Consider the following 17,132-nt stretch of genomic DNA (forward strand, 5'->3'; position numbering starts at 1 on the left):
ATCATCAGAATTCAGAAATCATCAATCAGATTATTTATTTATTTATATGGAGCTCAACAACAGAGGTCAAAAGTAAGTGGACCAGAGATATCAAAGCGGACTGCCACGTGGTATTTTAGAAGGGGGTTACTTCGAAGCTTTGATGTAACTGTGCGAGAGCAATATTTTCTCTCCTCACTAAGTCTCGTTCGTTACATCGTAACTATAAGCCGTAAGAGTTCAGGTAACACAGATGTGGTGGGTCCCGTATCCTAGCAAAAAGTAGAAGAAGGTGAGACTCTTTCCAAGTTCAAGTCTCTACACTTCTGCACTCTCGTCTCTGTTCTTTATTGTGATCTCTCTCTCTCTTCTGTAAAATGGAGAAGAAGATGGACACGAGGCTTCTCTTCTTGATTTCTCTATCTTTAGGTCTCGCCATGAACGCCAAAGCCCAGGTTCCTGGTAAGTAGTCTCTTCGTTTTCTTCTCTGTTTCTTCGCTTTTTCTTCTTAGTTTTCCATACCTCTCAAATGATTCTCCGATTTGTTACTTTATATCTGTCACTTTGTTTTTCTTAATCTTTTGTTTTTTTTTTGTGATCGGTTCTGTTTTTCTTAATCTTTGGTTGTAGTCTTTGCAAATTGAGTTTCGATCGCAAAGCTCAGGGTGTGGATTTCATAAATTTGTCTGATTTTGAGATTTACTCTCCACTTATCATTCTGTAGTTGTTTTCTATAACATTTTAGAATGTTTGGTTCCGTAACAAATTTCAATTATAACTGAATTAGAACTGAGATCCCGAAATTCTATAGTTTAAACTGCTGTAAAATGTGCGTAAGGTTTGACAGAATTCTTTGGAAATACTGAAATTTATGTTTTCAATCAAAATGAAATATGTAAATTTTTTTTTAAATTTCATGCAAAGTTAATACCTTGATATGAGAATGGCTTAGGTAGGTAGTGTAGAAATTCCATGCAAAGTTATTCCTCGTAATAGGATCTCTATAACTCTTTAGTTTGAATGAAGGGATTTGCCCTAGCTTTTTTGGTTATTTTTGCTGTCTAAGTCATTAACTATGAAGATATGATAGCTGTTATTTTCCTCCTTTAGGAGGAAATTTCTTATAGGATCCGAGGTGAGTCAACAAACATTATAAGTTATGTGGTTGGTCGATGAACTCAATCAAAATAAGGTTTCATTCTATTTGTTCACTTGCAAAAGAACATTTGATGTAGCCCTTGTTCCCGACTGGTAGGAATCTTCTACCCAACATGCCGATCCCACTTTTTGGTCATAAAATAGTTCAATTTCTTGTTTTTGATGATGTCACACTCAATTTATCAGATTTTCAATGCTAGTTATCTTTCACCCTCCTCCCATCCCTGGATTTTAGGATGGCAATTGCTAAACTAAGTACAGAATTGGGTATTTATGGGTATTGTGAATCTTGTCTTTTGTCCTTAAATTTTGGTTGAGTCAACACAATGAGTCATTTCAATTCTTGGGATTCAGTTATATGCATCACTATTGTAAGTATCATACTCTGCTTCTTAAAGTTTTGGTATTGCATTTATTTGTTTGTTGGTTCAGTTGGGCACAGGAATTGATTCTTGTTTCCTTGCAAATGGTAAGCCTACAAGGTTTCAATAAGCTGCTTATGTTGGCATATCAAGAAGGTCTCTTTTTGATAGGCAGCCTATCAAGATGGTCTTGGTAAAAATTATGTTGTGAGTCTTATTTAAGTCTTCTAGTTGTCATTGAGGGCCCCCTAGAAATGGAGTGCAATTCATCTATCATTATTGCTTTAGTCACTAACTGGTGGAAAGCAATGGTGACTTGCATAACTCATCTTCTTCATAGACCCGACTTGATAACTAATTTAAGACCTGATGCAACATGGACCTGATGCTTGGATCATTACTAGAATGGTTCAAGACCTAGTTTGGTCATGGGATCCTTACCCACAAGGTTAGGGTTACGCAATTAGGGTTTTTTTTAGCTAGTAATTTGATTAGGATGCTTTTTGGTTTTAATTTGGTGTTTTATCTGATAAGTTCACCAAATAGGAGGGTCGTAGTATGAGATAATAATTGTACTTCATGTTGAATTAGGAAATTTAGGAGTATAGCCTATAACTAAAGCTGTTTACCATATTTTTTTTGTTCATAAGTTCATTATTGACATGGAGGAATGGGATTCATTTAGCAAACCTCAAACTTTTGGCATAAGGCTTTGATGATGATGAGTGTTAGTTAATGAAATGAGAGATTTTATCATGCTTGAAAACCTTGAGTGGTGAGTTTCGTTTCATGAACCACGGGATTCTGGTTCCCTATCTTTGTGTGGATTCGCCCTAATTTTGGTATCAAAGTGAAAAATCTGATACCCTTTTGTATCTGACTTGAACCATTGATGTCGACTCCTTTATGGTTCTTATCTCCCTTTCCGCCATGATCACCATTGTGACCACCATCCATCATCGTCATCATCCTTGTTACTCCATCCCCTTCATCAGTTTGTTATCATCAGCAACCATCTTCACCATTGTCCCTACACTAACACCGTCGTGCATACCTTTCACCATTGTTGCTGTCTATTCACCATTGGTGCACAACCATCACTTCACAACCATGACTCCACCATGATGGACACCAACAACAACAGGAAAATAAGCCAAAATCCTTCATTTCTGTGTTGCTAAGCTAATCAAATATGTTCAACATCAGAATGAGGGGTATTGTTTCTGTTGATTTATGTTTCTCGTGTAAGTCCAGTGGAAAATCTTTGGGAGCACCTTCTTATTCATTGCACCTTTGTCCAAAAGATCTAGTACCTCTTTATCTCATGTTTCAATTTCTCTTGGTGTTTTCTATTCTCGGTCCTTCAATTATTTCAAAGCTGGAGGTCTAAAGATGTGGTCAGCAGGGAGGATTTTATGGAAGCTTGTGTCCTTTGCGGTTTGCTAGGGTCTATGGAAGGAATGGAACAGACGGAGCTAATGCCGCACCATCACCATCAACACTGACGCTTTATCACCTCTGGCAGTCCACTGCCATCCATGTGCTGCTAATCACCCCTACAATCATGATTACTTCTGCAACCCTCAAAACATTTCTGGATTATGACCTTTCCCTGTAAGATTCAGCCCATTAATCCTACCATGTATACTGAAGACTGAAATGCTCTTTGTTTTGGTTTTTTTTTTTTTTCAAATCTCAACCATTATCTGTTGTAGTTGAGAGGTTGAGCACCATTTCTTGAGAAAGAGGAATACTAGCAGGCAACACCAAAATCAGGTGTTGTGCGTACTCTGCCGCTAAGACAGTTTTTCCTCCCCCTGTTTTACTCGGTAATCAGACATGGGGACATCATATGGTGATCGGGTCGGAAACAATCCACAACAATTGTATTTTATTTAATCTCAGGCTTGGGTTAAGCATCTTTGCTTCAGTTATTATTTTTAATGTCAGTGAAGTGGGAGGGATTAATACCAAAATGATTATAATGGGTAAAGTGTTGTAGACAATACTTTGTCCTTTTTCGTTATTATTGACAAAGATATTTCCGTAGATATTTTTTGATGATGTCTTAGCTGATCCATATAAGTTGCTGTCAACCAGATCTTTTCTGCATGGATATGGAATTAAGAGATGTGGAGCTCAAAGTTCCCATCTGTACCAACAATGCTAATGCATTTGATACTGTGAAGCAGGTTTTATAAGCTTGGATTGTGGAGGTAAGGAGAATTTCACAGATGATCTGGGGCTTGAGTGGATTTCTGATAATCAATTTATGTATGGTGCTTCTGTGAACATATCTGTTGCAAATGAGACTAGGAAGCAATATATGACACTGAGGCACTTCCCTGTTGATAGCAGAAAATATTGCTTTTCACTTGACGTCAAACCTAGAACTCGATACCTCATAAGAGCAACCTTCTTATATGGGAACTTCGACAACAATAATGTCTACCCAAAATTTGACATCTCACTTGGGGCGACTCATTGGTCGACAATTGTCATTTCGGATGCTAGTACCATAGAGGTCCGAGAGTTGATCTTTCTGGCTACTTCACCTACAATTGCTGTGTGTTTATCCAATGCTACAACTGGGCAACCATTTATCTCTACTCTTGAGCTTCGGCAATTTAATGGTTCAGCTTACTATACAGATCATGAAACTCAGTTCTTTCTCAGTGTGTCTGCAAGAATAAACTTTGGTGCCGAGAGTGAAGATCCTGTCAGGTATCCCTCCATTTTTTTTCTTCTGATAGTAGGTCTTCTTATGAATGCTTATTTGGTAGATGAGCCATTCAGCTGTAATAGAACTTGGATTTTTTTTTTTAAAGTAATCACTTGATGATTTTAATTTAGTTTGAAACATGACTTTCACTTGAACCATTTTAAAAGTTTAGTTATATAAGCTGATAAAAGGCATTTATTCTATATTTCTTACTCCTTAATCCATCGCTTTGTCCTTGGCATAATCCTTTATTTTTATTTTAGGTACCCAGATGATCCGTTTGATAGAATATGGGAGTCCGATTCTTTGAAGAAGGCAAATTACCTTGTTGATGTTGCTGCAGGAACTGAGAAGGTATCAACCCGAATGCCAATTGATATTAACAAAGATGAAAGACCTCCTGAAAAGGTGATGCAGACAGCTGTGGTAGGTACAAAGGGATCATTAACTTACCGATTAAACTTGGAAGGTTTTCCAGGTTTTGGATGGGCATGCACATACTTTGCTGAAATCGAAGATTTGGGTCCAAATGATACCAGGAAATTTAGACTGGTCCTTCCAGGCATTCCCGATGTCACCAAAGCTGCTGTCAATATTCAAGAAAATGCTCAAGGAAAATATCGGTTGTATGAACCAGGATTCGCCAACATAACACTCCCTTTTATTTTGAATTTTCAGTTTGTTAAAACTTCTGACTCACTAAGGGGACCTCTCTTGAATGCTATGGAGATTAATAAATATCTGGAGATAAATGATGGTTCTCTGGATGGTAAGCATGCATTTGGTTCCTTGTCTGCATCTTCTTGAATGGTATTCTTTACTAATCTTGACGTTGCTGATATAAGGTTTTCATGAGTTGCAGTAATGGCTATTACTAGTCTAGTTTCACGCTACCCTTTAGCAGATTGGGCACGAGAAGGTGGTGACCCATGCTTGCCTGTTCCATTGTCATGGTTGAAGTGTAACTCGGATCCACAGCCAAAGATAGTTTCAATGTACTTGAAGATTTTCCCCTCTTTTGTATCTTTTAACAGACTAGCTCTAAAATTACATGCCTCGAGTTACCAACTCACATACTTAGCTTACTCCTGTTTCTTTTTAGCTGTAGTTTGTAACCTAGCTAGAAACAAATGCAACTGATTTGATTTAACCTTTTCTGGTGGCTGGTGCTTTGTAGCTTTTTGTCTGGGAAGAATTTGACAGGGAATGTTCCTTCAGAGTTTACAAATTTGTCGGGTTTACTTGAGCTGTAAGATTCAGAACTACTACTTATTTTACTGCATGTTGGCAAACATTTTTTAGTGCTTAGTAAGTGAAGTTTGGTTGAAGGGGGTTTGAACCTAGGACATGGGAGCAACACTCCACACATCTTACCAACTTAGCCAAGTTGGCACTTCAGTGCTTAGTGTTGTTTTAAGGCTTCTCTTGTTTCATTTTAAACTGATTATCTTATGATTACAGGTGGCTTGACGGGAATTCACTGACTGGTCCAATACCTGACTTTACTGATTGCACAGGCTTGAAAATCATGTAAAAATATACACTTTAGTTTACTGGTTGCTGTATCTTTCAAAGTTTAACCTAATGAAACACATGCACATCTGTATTTTTTGTAGTCATCTTGAAAACAACCAGTTGACGGGTGAACTGCCTTCATCTTTGACGGACCTGCAAAATTTGAGGGAATTGTAAGTTCTCTGTCCTTGAATGTAAACTTATATGAATGTTCGAGTATCTTTCTATCACTGTATGATGGATGGTGGTCACGATGGTGATCATGGCGGAAAGGGACTTGGGACAGATAAATATATGTATTACTCTTGGTGACAGTCTTTTATTATGAGACCAATTTTTTTTATTCCTATAATTGTATGGCCTTTCCCTCCGTTTTTCCCCTTTCTTTTCTTTGCTGTAATGTGCATAATGGTCTATTGAAATAATTGTAAGTTTTGATTTACTTCTTTTGTCTGATGGTTGCAGGTACTTGCAAAACAATATGTTATCTGGAACAGTTCCTTCAGGTCTTCTCGACAGGAATCTGGTTTTGAAGTGGGTTTCATATTCTCTACCTGTAGAACTATGCATATAATTCCAGTGAATATTCTAAAAATTCCCATCATGAATAATCCTCTTTAAATGTTTGCCTTGTTTATATAGGTGAATGCCATGAATTTCTTCAGCTGTATCTACTTTTCTTTTCTTATGCTTGTAGTGAACTATGTCTGAATGAGTCTTAACTTGTTCTATTTACTTGCTTTTTCATGAGGAATATTTTTCTTTTGATAAGCAAAAAAATATCCCTATGATTAATCTGTGAATATTCTAAAATTCCCATCATGAATAATCCTATTTAAATGTTTTTCTTGTTTATATAGGTGAATGCCATGAATTTCTTCAGTTGTGTCTACTTTTCTTTTCTTATGCTTATAGTGAACTATGTGTGAATGAGTCTTAATTTGTTCTATTTACTTGCTTTTTCATGAGGAATATTTTTCTTTTGATAAGCAAAAAAATATCCCTATGATAATTCTGTATCCTTCTGTGTGTTATTGCTAGTCTCAGTAGATATGTATGACATGACAAGGAATATGTTGAAGAAATCACATTATTTTAAGGGAAATCCTAGGCCTTATTCAGTTTCTTGATTGGCTGCATGGGAGATAGCTAGTTGGATCCTGCTCAACCTTATTTTGCCTTCAAAAGAGAGATCTGAATATCTTTGACTACGTATGAAATAGAATGAAGGAAGACCATTTATGAAAGAGGCATGTTAAAAATCTAGACGCTCAATGCATAACGTGGGTTGTACATGTATTTGCAAAAGAGTCGTGCTGGAGTGACCTCAAGCTGGGACCTCATATCGCACTTCTTGACGTGAAAGTGGATAGGAACCATAGATACTTTTTCATTTGTATCTCGATGAAAAGCATCTATGGTTTCCATACACTTTCATGTCAAAAAGTGCGATATGAGGTTCCAGCCTGAGGTCACTTCAGCATTATTCTTTGCAAAAATCGACCTTTGGTCTAATATTTTTCTCAGTTGTGCTGAATATTTGTCAACATCCTTTTGGTGCGTAAGCTGAACTTAGACCTACAACCAACTATTTGTTAGCTTGAAGTATTGATGTTATATTTCCGAGAATACACAATTAGGAAATACCATTACAGACAGTATGAGGAGGGGTGACATTGGATAAGCAGGTATATAATTGCTGGGACATCCTGAGACATTAGGAGCTGTCAATATCTTTGATGATCGGACCATGGCTTTGCTTTGTTCTCAAGGTTTTTTTTTTCTTCACTTTTTCTATTTTCAACAAATAACACCACAGTGCTTGTGTTCTACTTTGTTGCTTCACAGTTACTCTGGAAACACTGGTCTTCATAAAGGAGGGGGTGGAAGGAACCACACGGGCATCATTATTGGCTCGTCAGTCGGGGCTGCCGTTCTTCTTATAGCTACTATTGCATCTTGCTTATTTTTAAGTAGGGGAAAGAAAAAATGCTCTGAGGAAGGTCTGAGTATGGAACATTCTTTTAGGTTTTTTTTCCTCTTCTTAAGAGTACTCACAGTGAATCGAAACCTGTATGTTTTATGTTTCAACTTGTTTCAGATGAGCATACACATGACCTGCCTGATCAGAGGCTAGTTTCCTCAAAGAGTGACTCTGCCGCAGAAACCACACACTGCTTTGCATTTTCTGAAATTGAAGATGCCACCAGGAAATTTGAGAAGAAAATTGGCTCTGGGGGCTTTGGGGTAGTATACTATGGAAAGATGAAAGATGGAAAGGAAATTGCAGTCAAAGTTTTAACCAATAATTCCTTTCAAGGAAAGAGAGAATTTTCAAATGAGGTAATTTCTATATTATTGAACTTGTGCATGCCTCTTTATATGTTCTTATCTCTTCACCTTGATTTGTGGAACTTGAACTTACTGTATTGTCATGGTAAACCACTTGACTGTTTGGTACTTAGTTATATTTTATTATATGTTTAGTCTTATTTGATAACACCATTGAAATTGGGGTAGGAACAAAGATGATGAAAGTGACAAAAAAAAGAAGACAGTAATTTAATACCTTGTGCATGAGAGATTACCATTTTATGCTGGAATAGTTTAAGCACCTTTAATTTTAGTACCTATTTCATCTCTCTTAATAATGAACTTGTAATAGGAGAGGGCCTATTTTGTTTCTCTGGTATTGAAAATAATACTTATCATCAACTGACCAAATGGCTCCTTTTTTATCCAGGTGACTTTGCTTTCTAGAATACATCATAGAAACCTGGTACAATTTCTTGGGTACTGCCAAGAAGAAGCGAAAAGTATTGAATCTAGAAGTATCCTTGTTTATGAGTTCATGCATAATGGGACTCTCAAGGAACATCTTTATGGTGAGTCTAATTTTCTTCCTGTAATCTTAGGCAACTTAATCTTAATTTTAGTCACCTGTTTATAAATTTACGTAGGACCATTAACACGGATGGGGAGTATCGGTTGGATTAAACGCCTCGAGATCGCTGAAGATGCTGCTAAAGGTAAAAAAAACTCAACAATAATTTATTCTTACTTTATCCAAGGAGCCTCGCTTTCTTTCCCTCTTCTATATTTTCACCTTAGGAGAAATCAATTTGATATCATTTTCAAATTTGTTTCAGGGATTGAATACCTTCATACAGGCTGTAGTCCAACAATCATCCATAGGGATCTCAAAAGCAGCAACATCCTTCTTGACAAACATATGAGAGCAAAAGTTTCAGATTTTGGTCTCTCAAAACTTGAAGTAGATGGAGTTAACCATGTGTCAAGCGTGGTTCGGGGGACCGTTGGATATCTAGATCCCGAGTAAGACCTTCTCCGGTCACCGTTAAATTCCTTCTACATGAACTAAACTAAGACACTATGCTTGAACAGTGAAAATATTTGTCGGGAAGTTGAGGTTGTTTTAATTGGTTTCTTTTTGGACTGGCCCATCCAAAGTGTTCTAAACGTTCAAGACTAATAATAAGTTGCCAGATTTTAGAGCTTGACGGACCATTGATCCAAACCTTGTATCCTCCTATTGAATGGGTCAGTCTTAAAATCATGGCAATAGGAAAATTGTACCACTTCAATGTTTCTGAACTTCGGCTAACAGTCAGGAAGAAAATCCATAGTGAATTTTGGATTCACAGATTAGTGTATTTTTCAAATCAAGTCCACTCCAAGATACAGCTCTCATTAAATGCTCCACTTATCTCTGTCCATGACACTCAGAAATTAAGTTGCTTGTTGTTCATTCTCTTTAATAGTTTCTGATTTTATTTCTCTTGATGCAGGTATTACGTCTCTCAGCAATTAACAGAGAAGAGCGACGTCTATAGTTTTGGTGTCATTCTTCTCGAGCTGATTTCGGGTAAAGAAGCAATATCTAATGAAAGCTTTGGCATCAACTGCCGCAACATTGTCCAATGGGTAGGTCTGGTCACGCATCCCTTCCTATGGGACCATCGATTTTTCTTCTTTCTCGTAAATGTTTTGGTAATCTACTCCTTGCACTATGAAGTGTTAATCCGTAGTAATGGTTGGTTATATCACAGGCGAAGTCACACATACAGAGTGGGGACATTCAGAGAATAATTGATCCCTTACTAGGGAATGAATTCAACATTCAGTCAATGTGGAAGATAGCGGAGAAAGCGATAATGTGTGTTCAACCCCATGGGAGTATGAGGCCATCAATATCAGATGTGCTCAAAGAGATCCAAGATGCCATCTTGATAGAGAGGGAAGTGGAAGCAGTAAGAGAAGGTAACTCTGAGGATATATCAAGAGCCTCCTTACACTCTTCTATTAACATGGGCATGGGCTCCATGGACTTGGGCACGAATCACCCCGACATTTTGTTTGAGGACTCCATTGCACAACCAATGGCTCGATAAGTTTGTATTTCCAGGTACAATTGTGAATGTCTTTTTTTTTAAAATCCAAGTAGGGATTACATATTTTATTTGATGATGTATTTATGTTGATGAACCAATGCAAATTTTATGCTTGAAGACCTGGGATAAAAATCCCACACCTTCACTTAATTTTGGATAGAGAAGTATCATCAACTTGTTTTGTAGGTTTTAAGTGTTGCAGCAACTCTTGGTGTTTCACTGTTTTGTTTGTTGAAAATAAATGATTGCACTTGTCATCATAGGTGTTTGATTGGGGAAAATCACTCAGCCAAATTGATCGATAACTTCCTAGCATTTAGATTTTATAATTTCTCATTATTAGTACTTAACCATTGATATTAGCATAGTAAACAAGTTCGGTGAGAGTTCTATTCGGATAAATTCAATAAAATTTCGTAAAAAATTCAGAAAAATTTCGGAGATTATAAAAAATATATTATTGTATTGCTTACTAAAACCAATCATCTTCAACTTCTCTCTAAATCCTTTCTTCTTCTTGAGGTTGGAATGTTTAAAAAACTAAAATTTTGGAGGTGAAGGGTAAAAATGTTACCATATTCCATTATTAATTGATGGGTCATCGATGAAATTGTCGAATTAATCGACAAACCCTTAATTCGGATAATTTTTTGAACAATTCGAAGAATTTTGTGACTTATTTTTTTTGGTGACTTGGGGAGTATCCCTACATTGATGAGACTAAGTCTCCCAAGGGGTCCGCGTTGAACCCCCAACCCCGTTTGCTAAATTTATCCAAAGGCTGCACTCAGTTTCGAACTCATGACCAAGAGGAGCAAACTCGTGTCCCTATGACTTACCGCGGAGCTGAGTCACACCCTTGACGGGTAGTGACCATGGATATCAGTACTCTCATCTAGCAACCATGCATCATTAATCAAACTTTTTTTTTATAGGTTCGTAATAGATGATCTGGACATCATGGTGTCCAATGAGCCCAACTGAGTTTCCAATCAAGCATTTCTTGAGGGGGGACATCAAACTTTTTATGTTAATAAGGATATCAAATTGCCTTACATGCCGTGAAATGTCGAGCTAAGACACTGCCACGTACTCGATGCAAAATCGCAGTTATTAACTTGCTTGTTTGAAGAAGAAAAAATTTAGTGTCCAATGAACTGCTCAGATTGCGTGAGATTCCATAGAGCTGTCAATGGATCAGATCAGACCCTAAATCTGACCCGTTCGGATAACTTTGGGTATGGATCGATGTTTTGGATTCCGATAAGGATTCAATCCAATTAGGTTTATAGCTCATTGGATCGGATCTGGATCAACCATGTCCCGATCCGATAATACGTTAGAAAGTATTCTGTATTTGTTAAGATGTATAAATTTTACTTAGATTTTATAGAAAAAGTTGCGATTGGCCGACGCAAACCCAATCTGATTGTTAATGAATCGGATCTAGATCTCAATACTGAGATCCGATAAAAAAAATCCAATTTGATAAGAATCCAATCTGATACTTTTTGGAGCAGTCCTAAATTCGATCGATACCAAATCGACTCTGATCCATTGACAGCCCCACCTAAGCATTCCAAAGGAAAATTAATCCATAAAAAACCTGTATTCTCCTACGTCTCAATCATTCATCTGATGCCCCTACACCCTCATCACAGAATCATAGATCATTTGCCTCGAGATACTTAGAGTCATAAATCTTTGTTAGAGGGGAGCCTCATATTATCATGATTCTTTTAGGAAGGAAAATTAAAACCCCAAAGAACCCTAAGAAGCTTGTATTTTTTTTTTTCTTTCGTCACTGCCATACGTTTGACATTCCGCGTCAAACGTGTCGTTTGAAGAAAAAAAAAATGGCAACAGATAAGCTTACTTTTGTTATTTTCATCAAGCTTAAGGGGCATCTTTGTAATTTCAACACAGTTTCAAATACTACTTAACCAATACTATCCGTTCCCGCCTTTCACCAAACGGAACCATTCGTAACGGAAACCTAAATAACGAACTTTTCAAACCGTGTGTTTGAGAGTAGAGACCACTCTTCAAATTGAACCTCACAGAATGGTGTCACCGTTTCGGCCTCAATAGCCACTTCCGAAAAGCCACAACAAGTCTCTATAAAATGCAAATCATTCCCCAAATCCAAACACCAGTCTCCATTGCTCGGAGCACAATCAATGCTTGGCAATGGCTTCAGTTACGAGCGAGGAACTCAAATCGTTTCATTCGATTGATCGGGAACTATACACCCGATTAGTGATAAACTTACGTCGTGAACTAGGCCAATCGATGCAAGTTATTGCTCTATGGATATTGCTTGAACAAATGGAATACCCAAATATAATCCTAAAAATGTTGTCGTTACCGGATTCATTGGTGAATGCAATCGCAGACGAAGCCGTAATTTGCTTGAATTGCATCGAATCATCCACACCTCCTCCACCAACTTCGATCAACAATATTCCATTAACGCTTCGACTTATGAACAAAGATATTTCATTGCAGTTTTTGCATGCAAATAGACTTCTCGCTTTAAATGGGATTGCAAATATGGTTAACAATGTCTGTGCAAAAGCTTTCGATGACATCGTGCAACGTGCATTATTGATAAATGTGGGCCATGGTGTTAGAACTACTGGTGAGGGTCTCAGGCCCATCGGAGAAGAAACAAAACCACAGATGATGATGATGTCAAAGGGACCTTTACTTGGGCCATCAGTTCGTCCTAGATTCCCAAACCCATCACTTGGAAGTGGGACTGGTGGAGCGTCTAATGTGTCGCCGCATGTGTACAGTATTGAGCCCCATGAAGGGTCATCGAGTCATCCAGTTTTTAATCCTATGGCCCAACCATGGAATCCAAATGAAGACGTTCCACAGGATGATCGAACATTGTTTGTAACGTTTTCGAGGGGTTATCCAATGACAGAGGACGAAATTAAAGATTTCTTTGCTAGGTACTCACACACGCACGCACACTCTATTTACGTCCCAACTTCTGTCTATTGATATTTTTAAAACTACTGATAATTTTTCTTATGCGTTCGGGTTGCAGGATTCATGGGGACTGCATCGAGGCCATTCACATGCAAGACGTACCACCGAGTATGCAACCATTATATGCTCGTATTATCTTCAGAACGGCAGCAAAGATTCCAATAATTCTCGATGGTAAAGAAAAGGCCAAGTTTTCAATAAATGGGAAGCACGTTTGGGCGCGACGTTATGTAGCAAAAACAAACTAATCCACCAGCAGGATCAACAACTTATTAGAGATGATTGGATATTTTATGGTTGTAAGAAGGCTTTGTTTCCTTAAGTTTCTTAATTCATGGCTTTATTATGTTTTTCTAAATGTTAAACCATCCCCAAACACAGTTTTACCCAAAGAATCGTGATAATATATGACTACCCCACGTGGCAAGCACAATGCAAAAAAAACCCAAATTTGACAGACAAATGGGTCGAATTGGCGTCAAATTTTTCATTGTCAAATTTTTTTTTTTTTTACGGCCGAAATTGTCAAATTAATAAAGGATGGGCGAAATTCGACAACTCTAAGCTGTCAAATCTGGGAATATCTAGAATTTCGACGGTCCTAGACTGTCAAAATTTAGTATCTAAAATTCATGGGCCTTGGCCTGTCAATTTTTTTGGTTGAATTTTCTAGTTTTCACGTAGTGAAGGCTCAATCGACTACCCTGACGTGACAAGTTCGGAATCATAGATCTGTGCTCCTTGATATACACAATTGCACCTCCCCATAAAAAAATGTATCATGAGGGAACCGTGTATACCAAGGAGCACAGATCAACAATTTTGGAGCTTGTCACATCAGGTAATCGATCGAGTTTGCCAAGTGGGATAGTCTGATTATCACGACTCTTACCCAAACAAGTCCCAAAAAGATTAGAACAGTCCACACTCTAAAAAAAGGAAAAAACAAAAAATCCCACTTCACAATTAACTTATTAATTTAAAACAATGTAAATCCCTCCCAAAAATGAAATCTGGCAACTTGATCTTGGCCGGAGACACCCACTAACTTGCATGCATAGTCACCATAGTCTTTGACTTATTGAAAAAGTCGATTAAATCGTGACTTTTTTCTTAACCGATGTAATTGTAACTTTTTAATAAGAAACGATTTTTACAAATTTTGTGATTAAATCAAGAAAAATGAAATATGACATTGACACACTAAAAATAGATCATGACCTTTTGATGAAGATGATATGATGATCATTTTTTTTTCAATAAAACATAAGATAATAATTAAATGTGGACGACATTGAATGGGATTTAGTAATTGTGATTGGTAATAGCTCAATAGTGCATTTTAATATGATATACAAGAGATTACCATTTTAGTAGGAACAATTACACACAATCCTGAACTTAAGCATGCAAGATATCATGAGTCATGCATGATTCATTAATTGAGTGAATCATTAAAAGTAGTGCTGGATGTTCTAGAACCATTGATGATGGATCAAATTCCTATCATTTATTAGAGTATCCAGCTCCATCCTCTATACAAATAATTTGTAAATAATAAAAACAAAAAATATTATTTTGAGTCCAAATTCAAATTAAAATGGGTATTTTAGAATTGTTCATTTGGTGAGATTAGGTTTACCCACCTTAGCAGGGTAAACTTAATATCCACTGATTTAATAGGGTGGCGTTTTTAAAATACCCAATTAAAATTGGTTGGTGCAATGAGAACTGAACCAAACCGAGAGCTTTGGATTGGTTTGGTTCGGTTCGGTTTATAATGAACTTCGATTTGGTTTCGGATTAACAAAATAGAGAACCAATCAATTTGATTCGGTTCTTGGTTCATGCCTTGTATAAAACACTATGGACTCTCTTTTTTTAATGGATACATTAATGATTTTTTTTATAGATGGCTATAGAACCAAACCGACCTTAGTTTGGTTCCGATTCTTATTTAATGGAACCGACCTAGGTCTATTCGGTTCTGACTTGACCCTAAACCGAACCAAACCAAACCAAGTTGCACCGTCAGTAAATACAAGTGCTTTTTTGCTCACAGTTACATTAGCAATAGAGAGAAAGTTTCTCCCTCTTCCTCGATCCTCCTTTGCCGACAAATTTATTTTTTAAGATTCCAAATCTTAAAAGGGTCAGCCTTCTAAATTTCATGAAAATATTTATATTAAAACTAATAATTTAATGTTGATGTCATTCGTGCCACATGTCAAATAGTTGTTGGGTTGTAAGTAAAAAAAAAATCACTCCTAAAATACCCAATTAAAATTGGTTGCTTGACTGAGAAAAAAAAATATATATTCTTATTAGTCATGTCTACCATCATTGCTTTAAGTCCGGATTGAGCTAGGAGTATTTTTAGCTCACAGCCCAACAACCATTTGAAATGTGGCGCGAATAATATTACCAATGAGAGAGAAATCTGCAATGGGGTTGTAGAGAACAAAATTATATGAACTTTAAAAAAATAGTTATTTTTCACCATTAAAGTTGTACAAAGCTGGCTACCGGCAAGAGAGAGAAATTTTCTCTTATGCTGATGTCATTTGTGCCACATGTCAAACAGATATTGGGTTGTGAGCAAAACATCACTTATTGAGCAAGTGGCCCCAATTGGTTCGGATTTTGAAATAAATTAAATTAAGAGGGGGGATCCGAAACGGCATCCAATACCTAACAAAGGTAAGGTGGCACCCCATTTTATGCTTCATAGCATTTTTTGGTATCCAAACACTATGATTTTTGGTATGTAGGTTCACCAAGGGGATGGACCACATATTCATATGGTTAGTGGGTCTCAAAAATTCCACATGGCATAAAATGGGGTGCCACCTGTGCAGTTGTGTATCCCAAGGTGTACAAATCTACAGTTTGAACTTGTCACGTCAAAATAGTTGATTGAGTGTGCTATGTGGGGTAGTCAAATTATCACGGTTCTAAATGAAAATTAGTTCAATTGATATACGTTGTGTAAAAGTAGAGAGGTGGGTACAATGACCATCAAAAAGCTATTTTGTGAAAATATGTACCAAAAAGTCTCTTCTTAAAAAATAAGTACACTCTTTAATACCCAATTTATTAAATATTAGTTTAAAAATGATTTTTAAAATAAAAATATCATAATTACCTTTTCAATGATTTGTGAAGTTTAAAGAAACATATTTATTTAAGAATATTTGAGCTACTCCTATGTTTTATAATTAATAACATATCTCTTAATAATAATATTTAAATTACATAGATGATGATGGCTACACCAATGATGACAATGATTGAAATGAGTATGATCATCATAAAAATGATTTGATCTATATATATTAAATTTATTAATATATATAAATAATTTTAAATAATTAAAACATAATTTCAAAACTTGACTAGAATATTTATCGAATTGATTCCAACTCAAAAACTAACAAGTGAACACAAATGAGTCAAATAAAATTATATTGACATTAGTTTTTAATAAAAATAGTAAGTAAATTTTTTATTTTTATTTTTCTCAAAAATATTAATAACTAAATAAATTTGGTCAAAAAATTTTCCCCTAAAGTTGTTAAAAGGGTATTTTTTTTCATAAGAAAACAATGTGCATGAAGGCATTTTAAGATAAGTAGCAGCCACTACAATTATCCACAGCAACCCATGTGGGTTTGCCTTAGTAAAAAAAAAAAAAAAAACAGTCGTGATGAATGCACATGTTGGTACGCGGCAGGCACAGAACCATGGATTGTTTTCATCGGGATACACAGCAAAAAGAAAAAAAATGATGTGCGGTTCTGTACCCTTGCCGTGTAAGCCGAGCAGCGTCCAACCACCTACCAAGATTGTCCAACATGACAGTCCCATGTGTATGTTTGGATGATACAAGTAAAAAAATCAATGGTTCTCTGCACACCACCACGTCACCACATAATGTTCAACAAAAGGGGTTGTTCTGAAATGTGACTTGCTGCGCTGACGTGG

General features: G+C 36.6%; 2 protein-coding genes across 4 annotated transcripts; both read left to right on the forward strand.

Moving 5' to 3' along the window:
• Window positions 1–227: 227 nt before the first annotated feature.
• LOC147385729 (putative LRR receptor-like serine/threonine-protein kinase At1g67720) lies at window positions 228–10,429 on the forward strand. 3 transcript variants are annotated; one of them, XM_086422725.1, is made up of 15 exons: window positions 228–441; window positions 3,692–4,223; window positions 4,485–4,990; window positions 5,084–5,216; window positions 5,399–5,470; window positions 5,683–5,751; window positions 5,838–5,909; window positions 6,202–6,270; window positions 7,585–7,745; window positions 7,838–8,079; window positions 8,480–8,621; window positions 8,697–8,765; window positions 8,886–9,072; window positions 9,546–9,681; window positions 9,807–10,429. In XM_086422725.1, the coding sequence occupies exons 1-15, from the start codon at window positions 357–359 to the stop codon at window positions 10,146–10,148; spliced, it is 2,817 nt and encodes a 938-aa protein (XP_086278851.1). In that variant the 5' UTR covers window positions 228–356; the 3' UTR covers window positions 10,149–10,429. The 3 variants fall into 3 exon arrangements, with proteins under 3 accessions (XP_086278851.1, XP_086278852.1, XP_086278853.1); XM_086422726.1 differs by having other exon boundaries at window positions 229–441; window positions 7,585–7,739; XM_086422727.1 differs by lacking the exon at window positions 228–441 and adding an exon at window positions 2,889–3,113.
• A 1,886-nt stretch (window positions 10,430–12,315) lies between these two features.
• On the forward strand, window positions 12,316–13,585 carry LOC147385730 (uncharacterized). Its single transcript, XM_086424095.1, has 2 exons — window positions 12,316–13,108; window positions 13,207–13,585. The coding sequence occupies exons 1-2, from the start codon at window positions 12,339–12,341 to the stop codon at window positions 13,394–13,396; spliced, it is 960 nt and encodes a 319-aa protein (XP_086280221.1). The 5' UTR covers window positions 12,316–12,338; the 3' UTR covers window positions 13,397–13,585.
• The last annotated feature ends 3,547 nt before the right edge of the window (window positions 13,586–17,132 follow it).

Source organism: Akebia trifoliata, chromosome 14, assembly GCF_017979445.1.
Source record: "Akebia trifoliata isolate Shusen 1 chromosome 14, ASM1797944v1, whole genome shotgun sequence".
Taxonomy (NCBI): domain Eukaryota; kingdom Viridiplantae; phylum Streptophyta; class Magnoliopsida; order Ranunculales; family Lardizabalaceae; genus Akebia; species Akebia trifoliata.

Bases quoted from the DNA above. Each gene is read 5' to 3' on its own strand.
- LOC147385729 (XM_086422725.1), top strand. From the start codon at position 357: ATGGAGAAGAAGATGGACACGAGGCTTCTCTTCTTGATTTCTCTATCT. The intron at 5,752-5,837 runs GTAAAAATATAC...TATTTTTTGTAG, and splicing joins TGCACAGGCTTGAAAATCAT to TCATCTTGAAAACAACCAGT. The intron at 6,271-7,584 runs GTGGGTTTCATA...GTTGCTTCACAG, and splicing joins GACAGGAATCTGGTTTTGAA to TTACTCTGGAAACACTGGTC.
- LOC147385730 (XM_086424095.1), top strand. From the start codon at position 12,339: ATGGCTTCAGTTACGAGCGAGGAACTCAAATCGTTTCATTCGATTGAT. The intron at 13,109-13,206 runs GTACTCACACAC...TTCGGGTTGCAG, and splicing joins ATTAAAGATTTCTTTGCTAG to GATTCATGGGGACTGCATCG.